The following is an 18,742-nucleotide window of genomic DNA, read 5'->3' as shown; positions in this document are numbered from 1 at the left end:
TGGACAGGACAAAATTGTTGCCACCCTCAACTTAATATTTGATCGCACACCCTTTGGAATAAAGAACTGCAATCAATCACTTCCTATACCCATAAATAAGTTTTTATACCTCTCAACTGGAATTTGGACCATTCTTCTTTTGCAAACTGTTCCAGATCTCTCATATTTGGAAGGTGCCTTCTCCCAACAGTAATTTTAAGATCTCTCCACAGCTGTTCAATGAGATTTAGATCCTGACCCATTGCTGGCCATTTCAAAACTCTCCAGCACGTTGTGTCCATCCATTCCTTGGTGCTTCTTGAAGTATGTTTGGGGTCATTGTCCTGCTGGAAAACCCATGACCTAGGACATAAAATCAGTTGTCTAACACTAGGCACTACACAACAATGAACGAAAGAAAAAAGGGTAGCATGCAAACTAAAGGGATCACCACAAAGATTTACCAAAATATAACAATTTTATTAAACCACACTCATAGAACACTACACACAGCAGTTAAAAACACTTAAAATTTGCAAAAACATAGCAAAGAGGTAATAAAGACCAGACCTGTAATAAGGTCAAACCGCAGTACCACCCTGAAAACTAACCTAAGGAATCAAAATGAGAGTCCCCCCGTGGCTACGAATAGCCAGGCCATAGGGCGTCCTATACTACCTGACAAAATGTACCAGGCCTCCAAGGTAGCATCCCCATGTGATGGATCAGGGCAACAGAAGATGGTGAAATGAGAAGGTGGCATCGGGCATGGGTGGTACTGCGGTTTGACCTTATTACAGGTCTGGTCGTTATTATCTCTTTGCTATGTTTTTGCAAATTTTAAGTGTTTTTAACTGCTGTGTGTAGTGTTCTATGAGTGTGGTTTAATAAAATTATTATATTTTGGTAAATCTTTGTGGTGATTCCTTTAGTTTGCATGCTACCCTTTTTTCTTTCGTTCATTGTACTGTGCTGTTTTGTAGCATGCTATAGGTGATCCCTGGCGGTTGTGCCTGCCTACACTTTGTTGTCTACACTAGGCACTACATTGCAACCCAAAATCCTTTGGTAATCTTCAGATTTGAACCTCCATCATATTTGACTGTGGGTACTATGTTCTTTTCTTTGTAAGCCTAATTCCATTTTCAGTAAACAGTGGAATATTGTGCTTACCAAAAAGCTCTATTTTGCTCTCATCTGTCCACAAGATGCTTTATTCAGAAGGATCATGGCTTACTCATGTACATTTTGGCAAACTGAAGTCTAGTTTATATATGTCTCTGTGTCAGTAGTGGGGTCCTCCTGGGTCTCCTGCCATAGCAAATCATTTCATTCAAATGTCGACGGATAGTTCATGTTGACACAAACCAGACTAACAAGGGAAGATATACAGGGATAAATGAAAATACCAATCATACAAATATGCACTCATAAAACAGTAGAATGGAATACCATGAAGTAAAGGAAACAAAAACCAAATAGGACAGGATGAGGATATGCAGACAGATAACCAAGCAACAGTCTTCTGTACAACATCCCAGATGCCTTCTCAAACAAACAACACCTCCAACTTGAGAACCAAGCAATATGAAACTAACACTGGTAATACATGATTGCCAGAGGCAAGTATATATAGCAAAGAGGAGTGGCCAATACTGAACAACTGATACCATCAAAGCAAAAAAGTTCCAGGAACTCTCAAATGAACGGATTAATCCCTGCACTGGTAGCAGAAACCTGCACTTTTTAATATGATGGTGAAGTGCTTCTAATTAGTGCAGGAGTATGTGAAATCAGACACTGTTGTCTTCTGACCCCTCTTTCTTTCGGTAAAGCTATGACAGATGCACTCTGAGCCTGCAGGACAGCATGAATTTCTTTGGAATTTGATTGGGACTGCTAATCCACCATCTAGACTATCCTGCATTGCAACCTTTCATTAGTTTTTCTCTGCCACTCACGTCCAGGGAGATTAGCTATGGTGCCATGGGTTGAAAACTTCTTGATTATGTTGGCCATCATGAACAAAGGAGCATCGAGATCTATGGACATGGACATGTAACCTTGAGATTGTTGATATTTTTCAACAATTAAGTCAACTTATCCCCTTTTATATGGTTTCAGGTGTGATTTTTGTATAGCCCACACCTGTTGCTTGCCACAGGTGAGTTTGAATGACCATCACATACTTGAAACACCACACTTTTGGAAAAGTGCCAACAATTTTGTCTGGCCCATTTTGGGGTTCGGTGTGAAATTATGTTCCATTTGCTTTTTTTTTCTCCACTGTTTTTTGTGTTGTTTCAATTAGAGATGGGTGATCCCGAACAGTAAAGTTCGGTGTCCGTACTGAACACCTACTGTTCGGGCACTGACACCGAACACAGACTTCATCAGGAGGCCCGTGTTACTGTTCGGGTTTGGCTGCCCGAACACCGCGTGTTTGTCACGCTGTCATGTGCATGACAGCGTGGCAAACACTTCTTCTGATTGGCGGTGAAATCATCCCCACCGGTCAAAGAGCAGCGGATCCCACGCTGTCAAAAGACAATGTGAGCTTTGATCGGAGGTATAAAGTTTACCTCCGGTCTTTGGTGTCAGCGGATGGGACTACAGCTCCCATCATCCAACATCGGCTGCCGCTAATAACAATGAGAGCAGGAGCGGCTGATGGGTGTATTCACTAGCCGGCTTCTGCGCTGTAAATAAATAATTGAAAAAAAACCTGGTGTGGGTTCCCCTGTATTTTTGGTAACCAGCCAGACTAAACTCACAGCCGGGGGCTGCAATCCTCAGCTGTCAGCTTCAACAAGGCTGGTTATCAAGAATAGAGGGGTTCCCACACCGTATTTTTTAATTATTGAAATAAATAAATAAATAAAAAACGGCATGGGGTCCCCACCATTTTTGACCACCAGCCTTGCTAAAGCAGACAGCTGGGGGCTGGTATTCTCAGGCTGGTAAGAGGCCATGGATATTGGCCCCCCAGCCTAAAAATAGCAGCCCTCAGCTGCCCAGAAAAGCCACATCTATTAGATGCACCAACTCTGGTGCTTGGCCCAGCTCTTCCCACTTGCCCTGTAGTGATGGCAAGTGAGGTTAATATTTGTGGAGTTGATGTCACCTTTGTATTGTCAGGTGACATAAATCCCATGGCTTAGTAATGGAGATGCGTCTATAAGACACCTATCCATTACTAATTCTATAGTTATATGGTAAATAAAGACATATCAAGAATAAAGTCCTTAGTTAGAAATAAAACAAAACACACTTTTAATTTTTTATTTAAAAATAGCAAACACCGTTATACTCGCCAAACACCTATGCTGCAGTGCTGGGGTTGGAGCCGGACTAGATTCATCTCTGGCTATAGTTCCCACCTGGAAATTCAAAGTACACTTTCTCCAAAATGCCGGAGTGTTTCAGAGTATAACATACCTGACTCCAAGCGAGCAGCCCACGGTTTGGTCAGCACGAATCGCCTGATAGGTTAACCTTAACTATATTTTAACGTATACTGTAAGTTGATAAGAAGTTGTGAGTCATAAAACATCTTTCCACATCCTGAACGGAACAGCAACAAGTGATTTTTACCAGCGATGAGTCCGTTGCGTAGGGATGGGCTTTAATAGTTTACTAAGTAGTCGTATACATAATGATTATTATGTGAAACCAGCGCAGACAGCAGTGTAATGTAATGTATTTCTTCTGACTCCACGCCTAGAACAAGATATGTTTTTATCATAGAAAGAACACATTTAGTGCAGCCAGATAAAGCCTCCGCTCCTAATAAGATACATAGTCTAAAGACTTATATAGATGTCACACGTCACTTTTGCACAACCTGTTGCATCTTCTCTAACATTGATAAAATCTATCAACAATGTAAGTATAAAGCGTATTAAATTTTAATTATTTTCACTGTATCATCTTATTTAATAAATATAAATTGGAGAAAGTAGAAACAAGAGACTTGGCCAGACAATAAGAGGCATGCATGTCGGTTCTTTCATTCTTTCCAAGCATGTCACGCCCCACCTGTAAGAGTAAGCTGAGCGTTCAGCCTTCACTAGGATGTCATGACTCTCATATATTGCACAGAGAGATGCTTTTTTCAGATCTGTAACTTATGGATACAGCTATTAAGTATCCGCCTGTCTCTGTATGCTCATTTGCTCTGTTTCCTAGCCTCCTCCTATCAGCTACTGTATACACCGAGCTATGTGTGCAGTGGCTGCTGTTGTTTAGAGAGCCAGGCTTTGTTGGAGGAGGCCGGGCTAGGAGGAGATTCAACGTTTTCCATCTGACGTCCTCACAAAGATCTCCTCCAGACTCGGCCCCTTTTGGCAAACTGCCTTCATTGAAAAGTCCCAACATGTCACGTTTGAACAGTTTTTAATCCTCTGGTCTCGAATACTACTAACAAACCAAAGCCCAGTCGATGCCACGACCGTAAGACCCATGCATTGGATGATGTGCTGCTGACTTCTTCACATTGTGAATCTGTCAAGGAATCAGAAAAAAGTCAATCAATGAAGATTCTTGGGCATTTCCTGAAGAAAGGAGTGCATATGCTGCAGTGTCTATGTGGAAAGCGCCTGAAACAGAGCAAGAATTCTAGTGGTGAGTTAGGATTGTGGAATCTCTCTCCGTGTATGCAGGTTTCTCTAATACTGCCTTTAAAAGAAAGCATTGCAGTTTGCTTCCTCTTCAGGGTTTTACATCCATTAATGAAAGGCCTGCTTGTAACGCTTCATCTACACTTACATATTTATAATGCAAAGGAATATGTCAAGTGGTGCAGTCCCTGCAAAATCCTAGTCTAGATAGTAGATGAAATGTAAGGAATGTCATCGATCAATTGTTTTATAGCAGATCGTGTTGAGTTAGATCAGTGATTCCTTCATTATGTGAGACAGATCGAGAAGTATCTACTTTTTATGGAGAATGATAAAGTTTCAGTCCTCTCTGGATGTCCTGTATGTATCACTATGTTATCCTTCTTCACCTCCTTCTATACCAAAACTGAAACGTATGACCTGTGTAAACTTTGAAAGAGTCAATACATTGTAAAATGAGAGTTTCTGATCAGCTGAAGGATGGTTCAGCACCCTGGACAGGTCAGTACTACAGGAAGGCTAGTCAAGGGGTATTTGGCTTTATGTTCCTGAGCAGTGTGTAACAGACCACAAGTACAAAAAGTCCCATGCAAGCTCTCAGAAAAGGTAAAGCCAACGGTTGAAATAAATTTTACCAACTCAAGGAAGCTTTAAACTAATCCCATTGAATAATACACATAATAAATATTTTCGCAGACTCGCATATAGCTGGTTTCATTAATGTATCATTTATTTGATGTATTATGCATAGTTGAGCTACAGAATATTGTATGATAAAACTGGGATGTACACCGTACTAGATTGTAATGATTGTTATTCATCTTATATTTATATGGACTTGAAATGGAAACATAATGTGTGGGAGAGTAATGTGTGATCGAGTTAAGAGTTTAGGTTCTTCTTAAGTTCTGTTATATGACTTGTGGGGACCTAGAATTCGAACTAAATGGGCTTTTGGGGCCTTTGTGAATGTCCATGTAAAAGATTATCGGAATGAAATTGCAATTGCTATTTTAGATTATGTGTGTGGCGTTTGTAGTTCTTCGTTGATCACTTCGGCCACTTTTCCTGTTCACATGATGTTTTGTGCTACATTACATGGGACCCCATTTCTACATCCATGTCTGCATAGATTTTCAGTGGAAGGTCTTTTCTTTTCCACCTGCAGACCAACCTGAATAGGACATATCCATGGGGAGTCATTGACCATGTTCCTGGAAGTGGCAGCAATGAAGACTATCTTTCATATAGGAATACTACTGATAATGCTGCAAATGTTTATTACCAGTTTAGGTTTAACCTGCCTGGTTCGTTATTTTTTTTATTATTTGATGAACTATGTATTTGATTGGAATAATGTCTGTACCTTTGGCATGGAATATTCCTTTTTCGTTTCACAAGTATAATAATGTATATGATGTATAGGATGACCGGCAGCGAGGTTACATTAATGGGAACCCAACACATAAGAGTTTATTATGATTTCATTGCTATTTCTGTCTTCATTACCAAGAGCAGTTATTTAATTTCTTGGAATGATGGGTGTTGATAAAACATATCCATTGGTTTCTATTGGAAGCGAGCGCCTTTTATTCCCGAATTCCAGTGAATAGGTTACTCAGGATTTACCCTTCATTCCTAACAGAAACTTCTTTATACGAGCCGCGTCTGAACTAAATCTCCCTGTGGCCATGGTTTGACTTTAGCTTCAGTTTTGCCTTAATTGCATTAGCTTGGCTGTCCTAAAAAGTCAGAAAGAAGCACTTATAAGGCTGCTAAATATAGAAAACGCAAACCTTTTATTTTTTTTCCCTATTGCTTCATACGAAACCATTTAGAGGATTGACTGTAACCTGTTGCTGTCACTATAGTCTGCTCTCAGATTAATGCAGGGAAAGGCGTCCAGAAGCCCCAGATAAACATCAGTAGGAGGCAATTGAATCACGAGAGGAAATAATGTGCTTTCAGGGGATGAGCTGAGATTTCGGAAAAGGAAATGTCCAGTGCAAATTCGATAAAGTTATTTTATAAAGAATTAAGCAGATGTTCTGCCTCATTTTGCTGGTGTTCTGTAGCCGCTTAATCTCAGATGATCATTGCATTGTTCTGCCTAAGAATGGAGCTGATTTGATGCCCTTCCTTATTTCCATTGGACCAGGCAAGAAATGTTCACAGGTGTGCAGTGACATTGGGAAGAGCGCTGTCAGCATGTAAACTAGCTCCCTATTCAGTATATATGTACAGAACCAGCAAATATTGTTTACAGGGAAACAGGAAAAAAAATCTTATTTTTATATTGGGTTATATTGCTGAATGAGCAGAATCCTGGAATTCTGTGAGCATACGAGTGAATTACCACCAATTATCACTATATAATTTTTACGCCTATTCTGTGCCAACTGATTTCTTTATTCTTCTCCGTCAGTTTAACCTCATTTTTTCCTGAGACAAAGATCAAAATTCGCTGCTTTGACACAGATTTAAGAGAAAACCTAATAATTTGCAGCTGCCACTAGAGCTTACTACTACCACCACTACCTACTGTCCTAACATTACAGTCGGTGCATTGCAGTATTCAGTAAGCTCCTATGCTCCCTCTAGTGGCGGCCACATGTAGCCAGGCTTTTATATTTCCAATATGTCTATGCTTGAGGTTGGAGCTCTACATCAGAAAAACAAAGTAGCAGCCACTTTAAGAAATAAATCCAGAAATTATTTCTAACCTATATAACTTAATATAAAGTTGTGCTCAATTGTGGAGTTTCTCCATTAGGGACGAAAGGAAATGATCATTGACTGATTGCCCTCCATGTGATCTACATGTGTGCAGTACTGATTGCCTTCCATGTGATTTACACATGCGTTGTAAGCTAATTTTGAAAGGAAGTGAATGGACCTTCATATCCATAGGCCAAAGCAAAGGATAAAGGGCTATATCTGCACAGAAGCTTTCTATAGGCCCTTCACACAGTGGGGTTTACATGTCAGTGTTACCATTTTACCAGCTAATAAAAGCTTATGAAGCTCCCGGGTAGGAGATGTTCAGAAAGCTGCTGCTCACATTGTCTCGATTTACTGTACAGAAAAACCAAGGTTATAGCTCTGAATAGTTGGAGAAACTTAAATTTTCAAATAACTTATTCATCATTATGTTCTACAGAATATACTAAAATGGAAACAGTTGCTATCAACTCTCACCATGTATTATCACTAGCTACCACAGCCATTAGCAGTGCCATGCACAAACAGTACAGACCAAAAGTTTGGACACACCTTCTCATTTAAAGATTTTTCTGTATTTTCATGGCTATGAAAATTGTACATTCACACTGAAGGCATCAAAACTATGAATTAACACATGTGGAATTATATACTTAACAAAAAGTGTGAAATAACTGAAATTATGTCTTATATTCTAAGTTCTTCAAAGTAGCCACCTTTTGCTTTGATGACTGCTTTGCACACTCTTGGCATTCTCTTCAAGGAGGTAGTCACCGGGAATGGTTTTCACTTCACAGGTGTGCCCTGTCAGGTTTAATAAGTGGGATTTCTTGCCTTATAAATGGGGTTGGGCCCATCAGTTGTATTGTGCAGAAGTCTGGTGGATGCACAGCTGATAGTCCTACTGAATAGACTGATAGAAATTGTATTATGACCAGAAAAAAAGCAGCTAAGTAAAGAAAAAAGAGTTGCCATCATTTCTTTAAGAAATGAAGGTCAGTCAGTCCGAAAAATTGGGAAAACTTTGAAAGTGTCCCCAAGTGCAGTGGCAAAAACCATCAAGCGCTACAAAGAAACTGGCTCACATGAGGACCGCCCCAGGAAAGGAAGACCAAGAGTCACCTCTGCTTCTGAGGATACATTTATCCGAGTCACCAGCCTCAGAAATCGCAGGTTAACAGCAGCTCAGATTAGAGACCAGGTCAATGCCACACAGAGTTCTAGCAGCAGACACATCTCTACAACAACTGTTAAGAGGAGACTTTGTGCAGCAGGCCTTCATGGTAAAATAGCTGTTAGGAAACCACTGCTAAGGACAGGCAACAAGCAGAAGAGACTTGTTTGGGCTAAACAACACAAGGAATGGACATTAGACCAGTGGAAATCTGTGCTTTGGTCTGATGAGTGCAAATTTGAGATCTTTGGTTTCAACCACCGTGTCTTTGTCTGACGCAGAAAAGGTGAACAGATGAACTCTACATGCCTGGTTCCCACCGTGAAGCATGGAGGAGGAGGTGTGATGGTGTGGGGGTGCTTTGCTGGTGACACTGTTGGGGATTTTTTAAAAATTGAAGGCATACTGAACCAGCATGGCTACCACGGCATCTTGCAGTGTCATGCTATTCCATCCAGTTTACATTTAGTTGGACCATCATTTATTTTTCAACAGGACAATGACCCCAAACACACCTCCAGGCTGTGTAAGGGCTATTTGACCAAGAAGGAGAGTGATGGGGTGATACGCCAGATGACCTGGCCTCCACAGTCACCAGACCTGAACCAAATCGAGATGGTTTGGGGTGAGCTGGACCATAGAGTGAAGGCAAAAGGGCCAACAAGTGCTTCACCTGTGAAGTGAAAACCATTCCCGTCAACTACCTCTTGAAGCTCATCAAGAGAATGCCAAGAGTGTGCAAAGTAGTCATCAAAGCAAAAGATGGCTACTTTGAAGAACCTAGAATATAAGACATAATTTCAGTTGTTTCACACTTTTTTATTAAGTATATAATTCCACATGTGTTAATTCATACTTTTGATGCCTTCAGTGTGAATGTACAATTTTCATAGTCATGAAAATACAGAAAAATCTTTAAATGAGAAGGTGTGTCCAAGCTTTTGGTCTGTACTGTAGTCAGAACAACAGTTCCAGACACAATAGAATGTGAGAGTAGGAAGGAACCTCCGGGGTCATCGTGTCCAATGCTCACATACCAGATGGCTACATAAGATTACCAGCCACAAATACACGTCCAGTACAAACTCATGATCTTGAACCAAATTTCACAATACAAACTGCGCATACATACATTAGTAAATGAATCTCGTGAATGTTAAGCGGCTCGTGTACTTACTTCAAAAATATGTATTGCTGTATAAAGCTTTTTTAACATTTCCCTGTCATCTATGTAAATGAGCACAGAGTTGAAGTTCAAACTGGAATCGGGAAATGCTCATGTTAATATCAATATTTTCAAAAAGGATTTTATAGGCGTTCTGACATGGATTTTCAAAATAAGTACACCAGCCTCATTTGGTCTGAGAGATCTATTTTATAACATTTGTAGCTTATATAATGAACTCTGGAGACAGATTGTCCAGTCCCATACTCCCCCACACCATTCATGAACTTGCAAGTGACATGCGAAGACCCAACCAGTGTCCACGTCATTGCATTTTATTCTTCCTGCTCCAATCACAGAGATGGAGATAAGTAGATGGTTATTGTCATAAGATAGCAATCTTTTCCTCAAGGCTAAAAGGAGTAGGTCCGTCTCCTCCATTACCTTTCTACCGGCCATGGTGGTAATGCATTAATGTCTCTTTATACTTCTTCATAATATGATCTTCTTTGCTGTCTGGAAAATGTTATTCTGGTAATTTGACTTTACAAAAGCATATGTAGGGCCAGGAGTTTAGCCATAATCATATCTTGTATCGATTGCCATCATAACAGAACAGACCACTGGAAGAAATTCACCAGGACATCTGCCCGTCACCATGTGTGAGATTAATTACTGTATTAGTGAGATCGGGTATTGGAGAAGAAGAAGGGTTTTGTATGAATTTATTTGATCTTACGTGATAAGGAACACGTTCATTAAAGGCAAGAACAAGCTGCGTACAGCCCCATTGATTGGATTTTAGACTAAGGCTGGGGTCACACTTGTGTGTGCAATGCGATAAACTCGCGCAAGTCTCTCGCCTCAATACCCGGCACTGGCGCTGGCACTCAGTACTGGAGCGTTCAGCTGCATAGAAATACATGTAGCTGCACGCTCTGGTCCGGAGTGCCGGCGGCAGTGCCGGGTATTGAGGAGAGAGACTTGCGCAAGTTTCTCGCTTTGCACTCACAAGTGTGACCCCGGCCTAAGGCTTCTTTCTCACACTTTTTTCTGCTCTCAAAGGGCATGTTCACACATACTTTATGCTTTGTTTGTTCTGCATAAAAATGCAGGATATGACTGGAAATCTGTATTGGAAATCAAGTGTGATGTCAATGGCGAACAACTGCAGTCAAAATGCTGACTTGTCCTGCTGATGTTTATAAAAAACATTGCAGGTAACAAAATGCAAGGAAAAACACCCCATATGAATGAGATTTTAGAAATACACTGTGTGAGCAAGCCTTAAGGGTGATTTCCATGTGAGGCCATGCACACACATTGAGTATTTGGTCAGTATTTTACTTCAGTATTTGTAAGCCAAAACCAGGAGGGGGTGAAAAATCCAGAAGTGGTGACTAGGGTTGAGCGACTTTTACTTTTTTAGGGTCGAGTCGGGTTTCGCGAAACCCGACTATCTCAAAAGTCGAGTCGAGTGAAATCGGCCGATTATGGTGAAAAGTCGGGGATCAAAAACGAAACCCAATGCAAAGTCAATGGGAAATCTATCTTTTTTTTTTTCTTCTCTCTCTCTCTCTCTCCCCTCCGTCCCTGAACAGAAAAGCTGGTGTTACACATTGCAAATCGCTACAGCGCACAAGCGAGAAGATGGCGATAGGCGTCCATGCCCCTAAGACCTATGTCATCACTCTGCCCACGCTCCTTCATTGGCTGAAAAAATGGCGCCAAACGCGTTATACGAAACGCGACTTTGGCGCCAAGATCGCCGACCGCATGGCCGATCCCACACTAGGATCGGGTCGGGTTTCATGAAACCCGACTTTGCCAAAAGTCGGCGACTTTTGAATTTGTCCGATCCGTTTCGCTCAAGCCTAGTGGTGACGTGTTTCTATTATACTTTTCCTCTATTTGTTCCATTCCTGGTTTTGGCTTACAAATTCTGAGGTAAAAAACTGACCAAATATTCAATGTGTGCACAAGGCCTTATAATTAATGTTGCAGAAAGTTCTGAGACTTTCCTATTTCATCTGAAACAAACTCATTCAGATGAATGGAACTGGCTATCAAATGCAGAAATTTCTGCAACAAAATGTGTTTAGTGCAAATTCCAAAAACTACTTGCCACACCAAGAGCATGCTGAGTTTTCATTATTATGCAGCTGAGCCCAGATTGCAACAAACACACTGTTGCAACGATTTATCAAGACCGGCGTTTTTCACGTTGGTCTTAATGAAGAAGCATGGTAGAGGGCAAGGCATTCCCTTCTTAATAAATCAGGCAAGGCGAGAACTGGCATGTGCCCCCTTATGTGCCTCACCACCATTCTTACTGTACCCCCGTCAGTATGCTAGCACTCATCATGAATTTGATGAGCAGAGGTTGCCGAAAACTGTCACGTCCCCATCCCTCCCCAGCTCCACTTACTTTGTCCGAGCTAGTGTGAAACAAAACAAAAAAAAAAAACAGTTTTCTGGTTTTCTTTGAGCTTGTGTATATAAACTTTAAAAATATTTTATTATCTACTGTAAAGTAACATTTGGCCACAGCATTTTTTACTAATATTGCTGACAAAAAGCAGTGTTTGAAAAAACCTAAGGGTATGTTCACACTGCATCTTGTTCCACCCTTTTTAGGCTGATTTGCTAAAAAATGGCACAAAAGAGCTAAGAAAATGATCAAAAGAGTGGTCTTATTAATTTGTTGGGGACAATGCATTGCTGTTCATATATTCAGACTTTTGAATGCTTTTTAAATACATCAGGGTTTCAAAGACACCAAAAGCTTAAAAGAAGAAACATGTACATTCTCCTTTGATTTTCTTCTAGGAAAAATGCTAAATACTACACAATAAAAGTCACTGGGAAGTATAAAATAGACACCTGGAATAAGCTCTGGCATCTTTTGAGCATTTTGTCAGCATTTTTGCTTCATTGCTTAATCGATTTAACAAGAAGTCTGGAAAGCGGCAGTAAAAACTTGCTTAAATATCATTGAAAAATGCTAAAAAAAAAACCCGCTAGTGATAAAAACAAAGAAGTGCCGAAAAGTAACGGAAAAAATGCTTCTGGTTTAAAAAAACTACAGATAAAAGGAGCAATTCCTAAAACATCTTCTACTTGAAAAACAAGTGTTTTTGACTGATGGAAAAAACGAACATATCCTTAGGGTGGTTTCATATAGTTTCTGTGCACATGTCATCATTTAGAAGCCAGCTCAGCAGCCGATATTTCCTAGGCCAATCAGCATCTGGAAAACACCGGTGGTCATATTCCTGAGGAATCTGTGCTTGTGGCTTTGCTGTTGGTCTTGCCGGTGACTTTCACTCTATACTGCTAAAGTGTAGAGAGTGGATGGCTTCATGGTGGAAACCACTCAAGGAATGAGCATGTCGTTTCTTTTAGGCTATGTGCACACGCTGCGGAAAGATGTGCGGATTTTTCCACACTGATTTTGGTAAATCCGCAGGTAAACCGCACTGCGGATTTACCGAAGATTTAACATGGAATACCGCGGTTTTTCCGTGGTTTTTGTGCGGATTCCACCTGTGGTTTTACACCTGCGGATTCCTATTGAGGAGCAGGTGTAAACCGCTGCGGAATCCGCACAAAGAATTGACATGCTGCGGAATAAACAACGCTATGTTTCCGCACGTTTTTTTCCGCAGCATGTGCACTGCAGATTTTGTTTCCATGGGTTTACATGGTACTGTAAACTCAGGGAAAACAGCTGCAGATCCTCAGTGTCAAATCCGCTGCGGATCCACAGCAAAATCAGCAGTGTGTGTACATACCCTTAATCTCTTCAGGGTTTACGAACTGTTAATAACTCTAATGCCCGAGTCACAATAAACGTATGAAAAATCGGTCCGAGTCACCCTGCCAAGAGTCGCACGAGTGTTCTCAGTATGGTAATCCGTATGACATGCGTATGGCTTTACATTTCTCTATGATTTTCCTCATTAAATTATATGGCTCAATGGTCGGAAATGAATTAGCATCTATTTATTAGCATCCTGGATAGGACCTGTGCACAGTATATAGCGTATGGGAATAAACATACTAGAAATAGGAGGAAACCAATATGGCTAAATAGAGCTGTAAGGGGCGCAATAAGTGACAAAAAGAAAGCATTTAGAGAATTAAAGGAAGTAGGTAGTGAGGAGGCATTAAATAAATACAGAAAATTAAATAAATTCTGTAAAAAGCAAATCAAGGCAGCAAAGATTGAGACAAAGAGACTCATTGCCAGAGAGAGTAAAAATAATCCCAAAATATTATTTAACTACATAAATAGTAAGAAACTAAAAAATGATAGTGTTGGCCCCCTTAAAAATAGTCTGGGTGAAATGGTGGATGAGGATGAGGAAAAAGCCAATATGCTAAATGACTTTTTTTCATCAGTATTTACACAAGAAAATCCCATGGCAGACAAAATGACTAGTGATAAAAATTCCCCATTAAATGTCACCTGTTTAACCCAGCAGGAAGTGCGGCGGCGTCTAAAAATCACTAAAATTGACAAATCTCCGGGCCCGGATGGGATACACCCTCGAGTACTGCAGGAATTAAGTACAGTCATTGATAGACCATTATTTTTAATCTTTAAAGACTCCATAATAACAGGGTCTGTACCACAGGACTGGCATATAGCAAATGTGGTGCCAATATTCAAAAAGGGAACAAAAACTGAACTCGGAAACTATAGGCCAGTAAGCTTAACCTCTACTGTGGGTAAAATCCTGGAGGGCATTCTAAGGGATGATATACTGGAGTATCTGAAGAGGAATAACCTCATGACCCAGTATCAGCACGGGTTTACTAGGGACCGTTCATGTCAGACTAATTTGATCAGTTTCTATGAAGAGGTAAGTTCCGGACTGGACCAAAGGAACCCAGTAGATGTAGTGTATATGGACTTTTCAAAAGCTTTTGATACGGTGCCACGCAAAATGTTGATACATAAAATGAGAATAATGGGGATAGGGGAAAATATGTGTAAGTGGGTTGAGAGCTGGCTCAGGGATAGGAAACAAAGGGTGGTTATTAATGGAGCACACTCGGACTGGGTCGCGGTTAGCAGTGGGGTACCACAGGGGTCAGTATTGGGCCCTCTTCTTTTTAACATATTTATTAATGACCTTGTAGAGGGCATTCAGAGTAGAATTTCAATATTTGCAGATGACACTAAACTCGGCAGGGTAATCAATACAGAGGAGGACAATTTTATATTACAGGATGATTTATGTAAACTAGAAGCTTGGGCTGATAAATGGCAAATGAGCTTTAATGGGGATAAATGTAAGGTCATGCACTTGGGTAGAAGTAATAAGATGTATAATTATGTGCTTAATTCTAAAACTCTGGGCAAAACCGTCAATCAAAAAGACCTGGGTGTATGGGTGGATGACAAACTCATATTTAGTGGCCAGTGTCAGGCAGCTGCTACAAAGGCAAATAAAATAATGGGATGCATTAAAAGAGGCATAGATGCTCATGAGGAGAACATAATTTTACCTCTATACAAGTCACTAGTTCGACCACACTTATACTGTGCACAGTTCTGGTCTCCGGTGTATAAGAAAGACCTAGCTGAACTAGAGCGGGTGCAGAGAAGAGCGACCAAGGTTATTTGAGGACTGGGGGATCTGCAATACCAAGATAGGTTATTACACTTGGGGCTATTTAGTTTGGAAAAACGAAGACTAAGGGGTGATCTTATTTTAATGTATAAATATATGAGGGGACAGTACAAAGACCTTTCTGATGATCTTTTAATCATAGACCTGAAACAGGGACAAGGGGGCATCCTCTACGTTTGGAGGAAAAAAGGTTTAAGCATAATAACAGATGCGGATTCTTTACTGTAAGAGCAGTGAGACTATGGAACTCTCTGCCGTATGATGTTGTTATGAGTGATTCATTACTTAAATTTAAGAGGGGACTGGATACATTTCTGGAAAAGTATAATGTTACAGGGTATATACACTAGATTCCTTGATAGGGCGTTGATCCAGGGAACTAGTCTGATAGCCATATGTGGAGTCGGGAAGGAATTTTTTTCCCCATGGTGGAGCTTACTCTTTGCCACATGGGTTTTTTTTTGCCTTCCTCTGGATCAACATGTTAGGGCCAGTTAGGTTAGGCTATGGGTTGAACTAGATGGACTTAAAGTCTTCCTTCAACCTTAATAACTATGAATCAGAACCTAATTAAGGAGTCCTTATATTGGCTCCACAAGAAGTTCACTCCTGCAATCTTTCAAATCGAATCTCTGCTGGTGTCTTGTTTTTGCTGGCTTGTGACAAACATGTGTGAGAGCCTAACCTTAAACACAATAGAGCGGGATCTTTTACATTGGGTCTTGTCTCAACGTTTTGGGGAGCCTTACCCAGTGATTGTTAATCTGAGGAGGTGGCGACGAATGTGGGTGCGTCCACTTTTGAGGTGAAGGCTGACTAAGGCCTCTTTCACACGTCCAGATAATTCCGGTACCGGAGAAATCGGTACCGGAATTATCCGTGTCCGTGTGCTCACGTAGCACATCAGTGAGGCACACGTGCGGCAGCCGTGTGCCGCCCGTGTGCCGACTGAAGACCACACGGACCGTGCAGGAGACAGCGCTACAGTTAAGTGCTGTCTCCGGCGTGCGGTGCTATGAGAAGGAATGAAAAATCCATGTTTTTTTATTTATTTTCCCTTAAAAATAAAGTGTGTGCGTCCCCTCCCGCCTCCCATCCCCTGTGCGCCGGCGCCCCCCCCCCGCTTGCCTGCCGGGAAATACTCACCCAGCTCCAAGCTCCCGCGATGTCTCCTCTCAGCGGCCGCTGGCAGCAGGCCCTGTGTGAGCGGTCACATGGTCCCACTCATTACAGTGAGGAATATGTGCATATTCCTGTCCGTATTGTGGTCCGTGCTGCCGGTAAAAAATGGACATGTCTATGTGTTTTGCACACGGACACACGGTCCGTGTGAAAACACGCACATGTGCAGAAACACATATATTCTAATGGGTCTACGTGTGTCAGTGTCTCCGGTACGTGAGAAAACTGACACTACACGTACCGGAGACACTGACGTGTGAAAGAGGCCTCAAGGACATTTCCACCAACTGTATTGTTCTGTATGCAGCCATCCAGACAAGTTTTTTCAGTACTGTCGGATGAGTCTCTCTACATTTGACCTTTTTTTGAGGCAGTGTGACCTGGCCTAACCTTCAAGGACACAAAGATGTGCAAATTATTTCGGCAGAGAAGCTTCTTTTACTTACTCTACGGTATGTATTCATCCTTTATTTGTGGTATATTTAAAGTAATTATCATTTTAAAACCCGCTCCAGCCATACGTTTTTTCTAAATATTGTGTGAATGTTTATGGCATCTTTACTTCAATTACTTAGCCACATTTTGTCCTTATCACTCCCTGATGTTTAACAATATGAACTGTTCCTTAGCATGTAATAGTGTTGTCTATTGTTCACGCCGGTCTTAGTCTGCTATGTTACGTACTTTTATGATGGACTACATTGTTAATATTATGCTTCGAGAAGTTTTTTACTGAATTTGTATTTGTTTATTGTTAATTTCAGATTTCTATCCACCGGTCTCTCCTATGCGGCACTACATCTGGAGTTTCTGATTGGGAAATCAACATTCCACTTGTACCGAAATATGGGCCCACCTTCATAATCTTGTTATGCCAGAGCCAAAACAAGAAGACTGGCTGTGGATAGCCCGTGGCTTTGAGCAAACATGCCAGTTCCCCAACTGCATAGGATCCCTTGATGGGAAGCACATCCATGTTCATAAGCCGCCATTCAACATCGTCAGCCCTCTGGCCTTAAAGTGCAGAACATATTAACAAATTATTTTCTATCACCAGAGGGATATACTCCATGTCAAGACTATCCTGTGTCTATGTTATAATAACCTTTGTTCAATTATTTTCATTAAAACACTGTTAAGGAGCAAAGTGTGTGAAGACAATTTATGTGTTGAAATACACCTTGTATATCATAAGCCGCGGCTATAGATTTGTAAAAAACAAAATCACACATTCAAATAACAGGTATATTTTTTACAACTGTATTTTTCACAAAAAATATTCAAATCGTATGGCAACTTAGGATAATATGCCATGGAAAGATAAAACAAGCAAACAAGGAGATTACCCATTAAAAGACACTTTTTTTTTTACAAATTTTTTGTGCGAAGGTGGAGGTGAGGGCGGCAACACAGCCTGACTTGTTTGTTGGTTTAGGTTTTCAACATGATTGGGCCCCTGAGAGGTGAATGAGGCTGGGTCCGGCCCAAAGAAGGGCCCTGTTGTGGTAGATGGTATTGGCCACTTGGGTAACGGTATCCATACTCATGTGGATTTGTGTTTGACTCTTTGCTAAAACCCCCAGAATGGTCATGTCAAACGTACCATAACCATTTTGAGACCACTCTCCTACAGTGGGTATGTTCAAGTGGCTTATTCGGCAGGTGCAGCTGGATTTGAGAAGTGTGCATGTGGTTGGCGGTGTTGGGTTTGATGTGCCTGAGGTGATGGGATCCGTGGTGGAGGTGGTACTGGGAGTGCTATTGGCTGGTCATCATGGCTTCCAGGCATGTGTAGGTGGTTGTCGGTGGACATCTGCCATTTTTCAAGGAAGTTGAAAACCAGACTTGGATTGTTAGGTTCGGTGCATGAATCTATCACAATTTGTACGGCACCTCTGGTACGCAGCCTCACCTCACGGGGAATTGTGTTCATATACTGTGCAAGATTCCGACCATATGCCTCCTCACCATCATCATAGTGCGCGATAGATAGTCGAAAACACCAGTGTCTACTAGGTGCCTGTTAAGGTCATGGTGGTGGTGGTTGGTTTGCTGCTGATGGTGCAGAAGAAAGTCCAGCCTCATCTTTAACGTCGCCAGCAGGGTCCAAGTTGACCTCGGAATCCTATGCTGTTTCTCGTTCGGTAATGTTGGGTTCAGTTCGGTTATTTGACACAGTTGAAAGTTACAAAATTATTAATTTATGTAGCTTAAGGCCAAGTGTAAAAATGTATGTCAAGCATGGGAGAATGGGAGCTAG

The 18,742-nt window shown here is 41.2% G+C and overlaps 1 protein-coding gene across 2 annotated transcripts in view; it reads left to right on the top strand.

Moving 5' to 3' along the window:
• The window catches only part of FGF12 (fibroblast growth factor 12), an 803,689-nt gene that overhangs the window by 219,729 nt on the left and 565,218 nt on the right, over nt 1-18,742 (top strand). Inside the window, exon 1 of one of the 2 annotated variants that reach the window (XM_069727123.1) lies at nt 4,328-4,602. The exons of the other annotated variant lie outside the window; for it this stretch is intronic. Within the exon in view, the coding sequence (XP_069583224.1) occupies nt 4,512-4,602 (91 nt within the window). The 5' untranslated portion in view covers nt 4,328-4,511. Of the gene's footprint in view, nt 1-4,327; nt 4,603-18,742 lie in introns of those variants that run through there. 2 annotated transcript variants of the gene reach the window in all.

The sequence above is a fragment of the Ranitomeya imitator genome, chromosome 5 (genome assembly GCF_032444005.1).
Source record: "Ranitomeya imitator isolate aRanImi1 chromosome 5, aRanImi1.pri, whole genome shotgun sequence".
Taxonomy (NCBI): Eukaryota; Metazoa; Chordata; class Amphibia; order Anura; family Dendrobatidae; genus Ranitomeya; species Ranitomeya imitator.
Note: the sequence above shows the minus strand (reverse complement) of the source record. Positions and strands in the feature narration are given on the sequence as shown.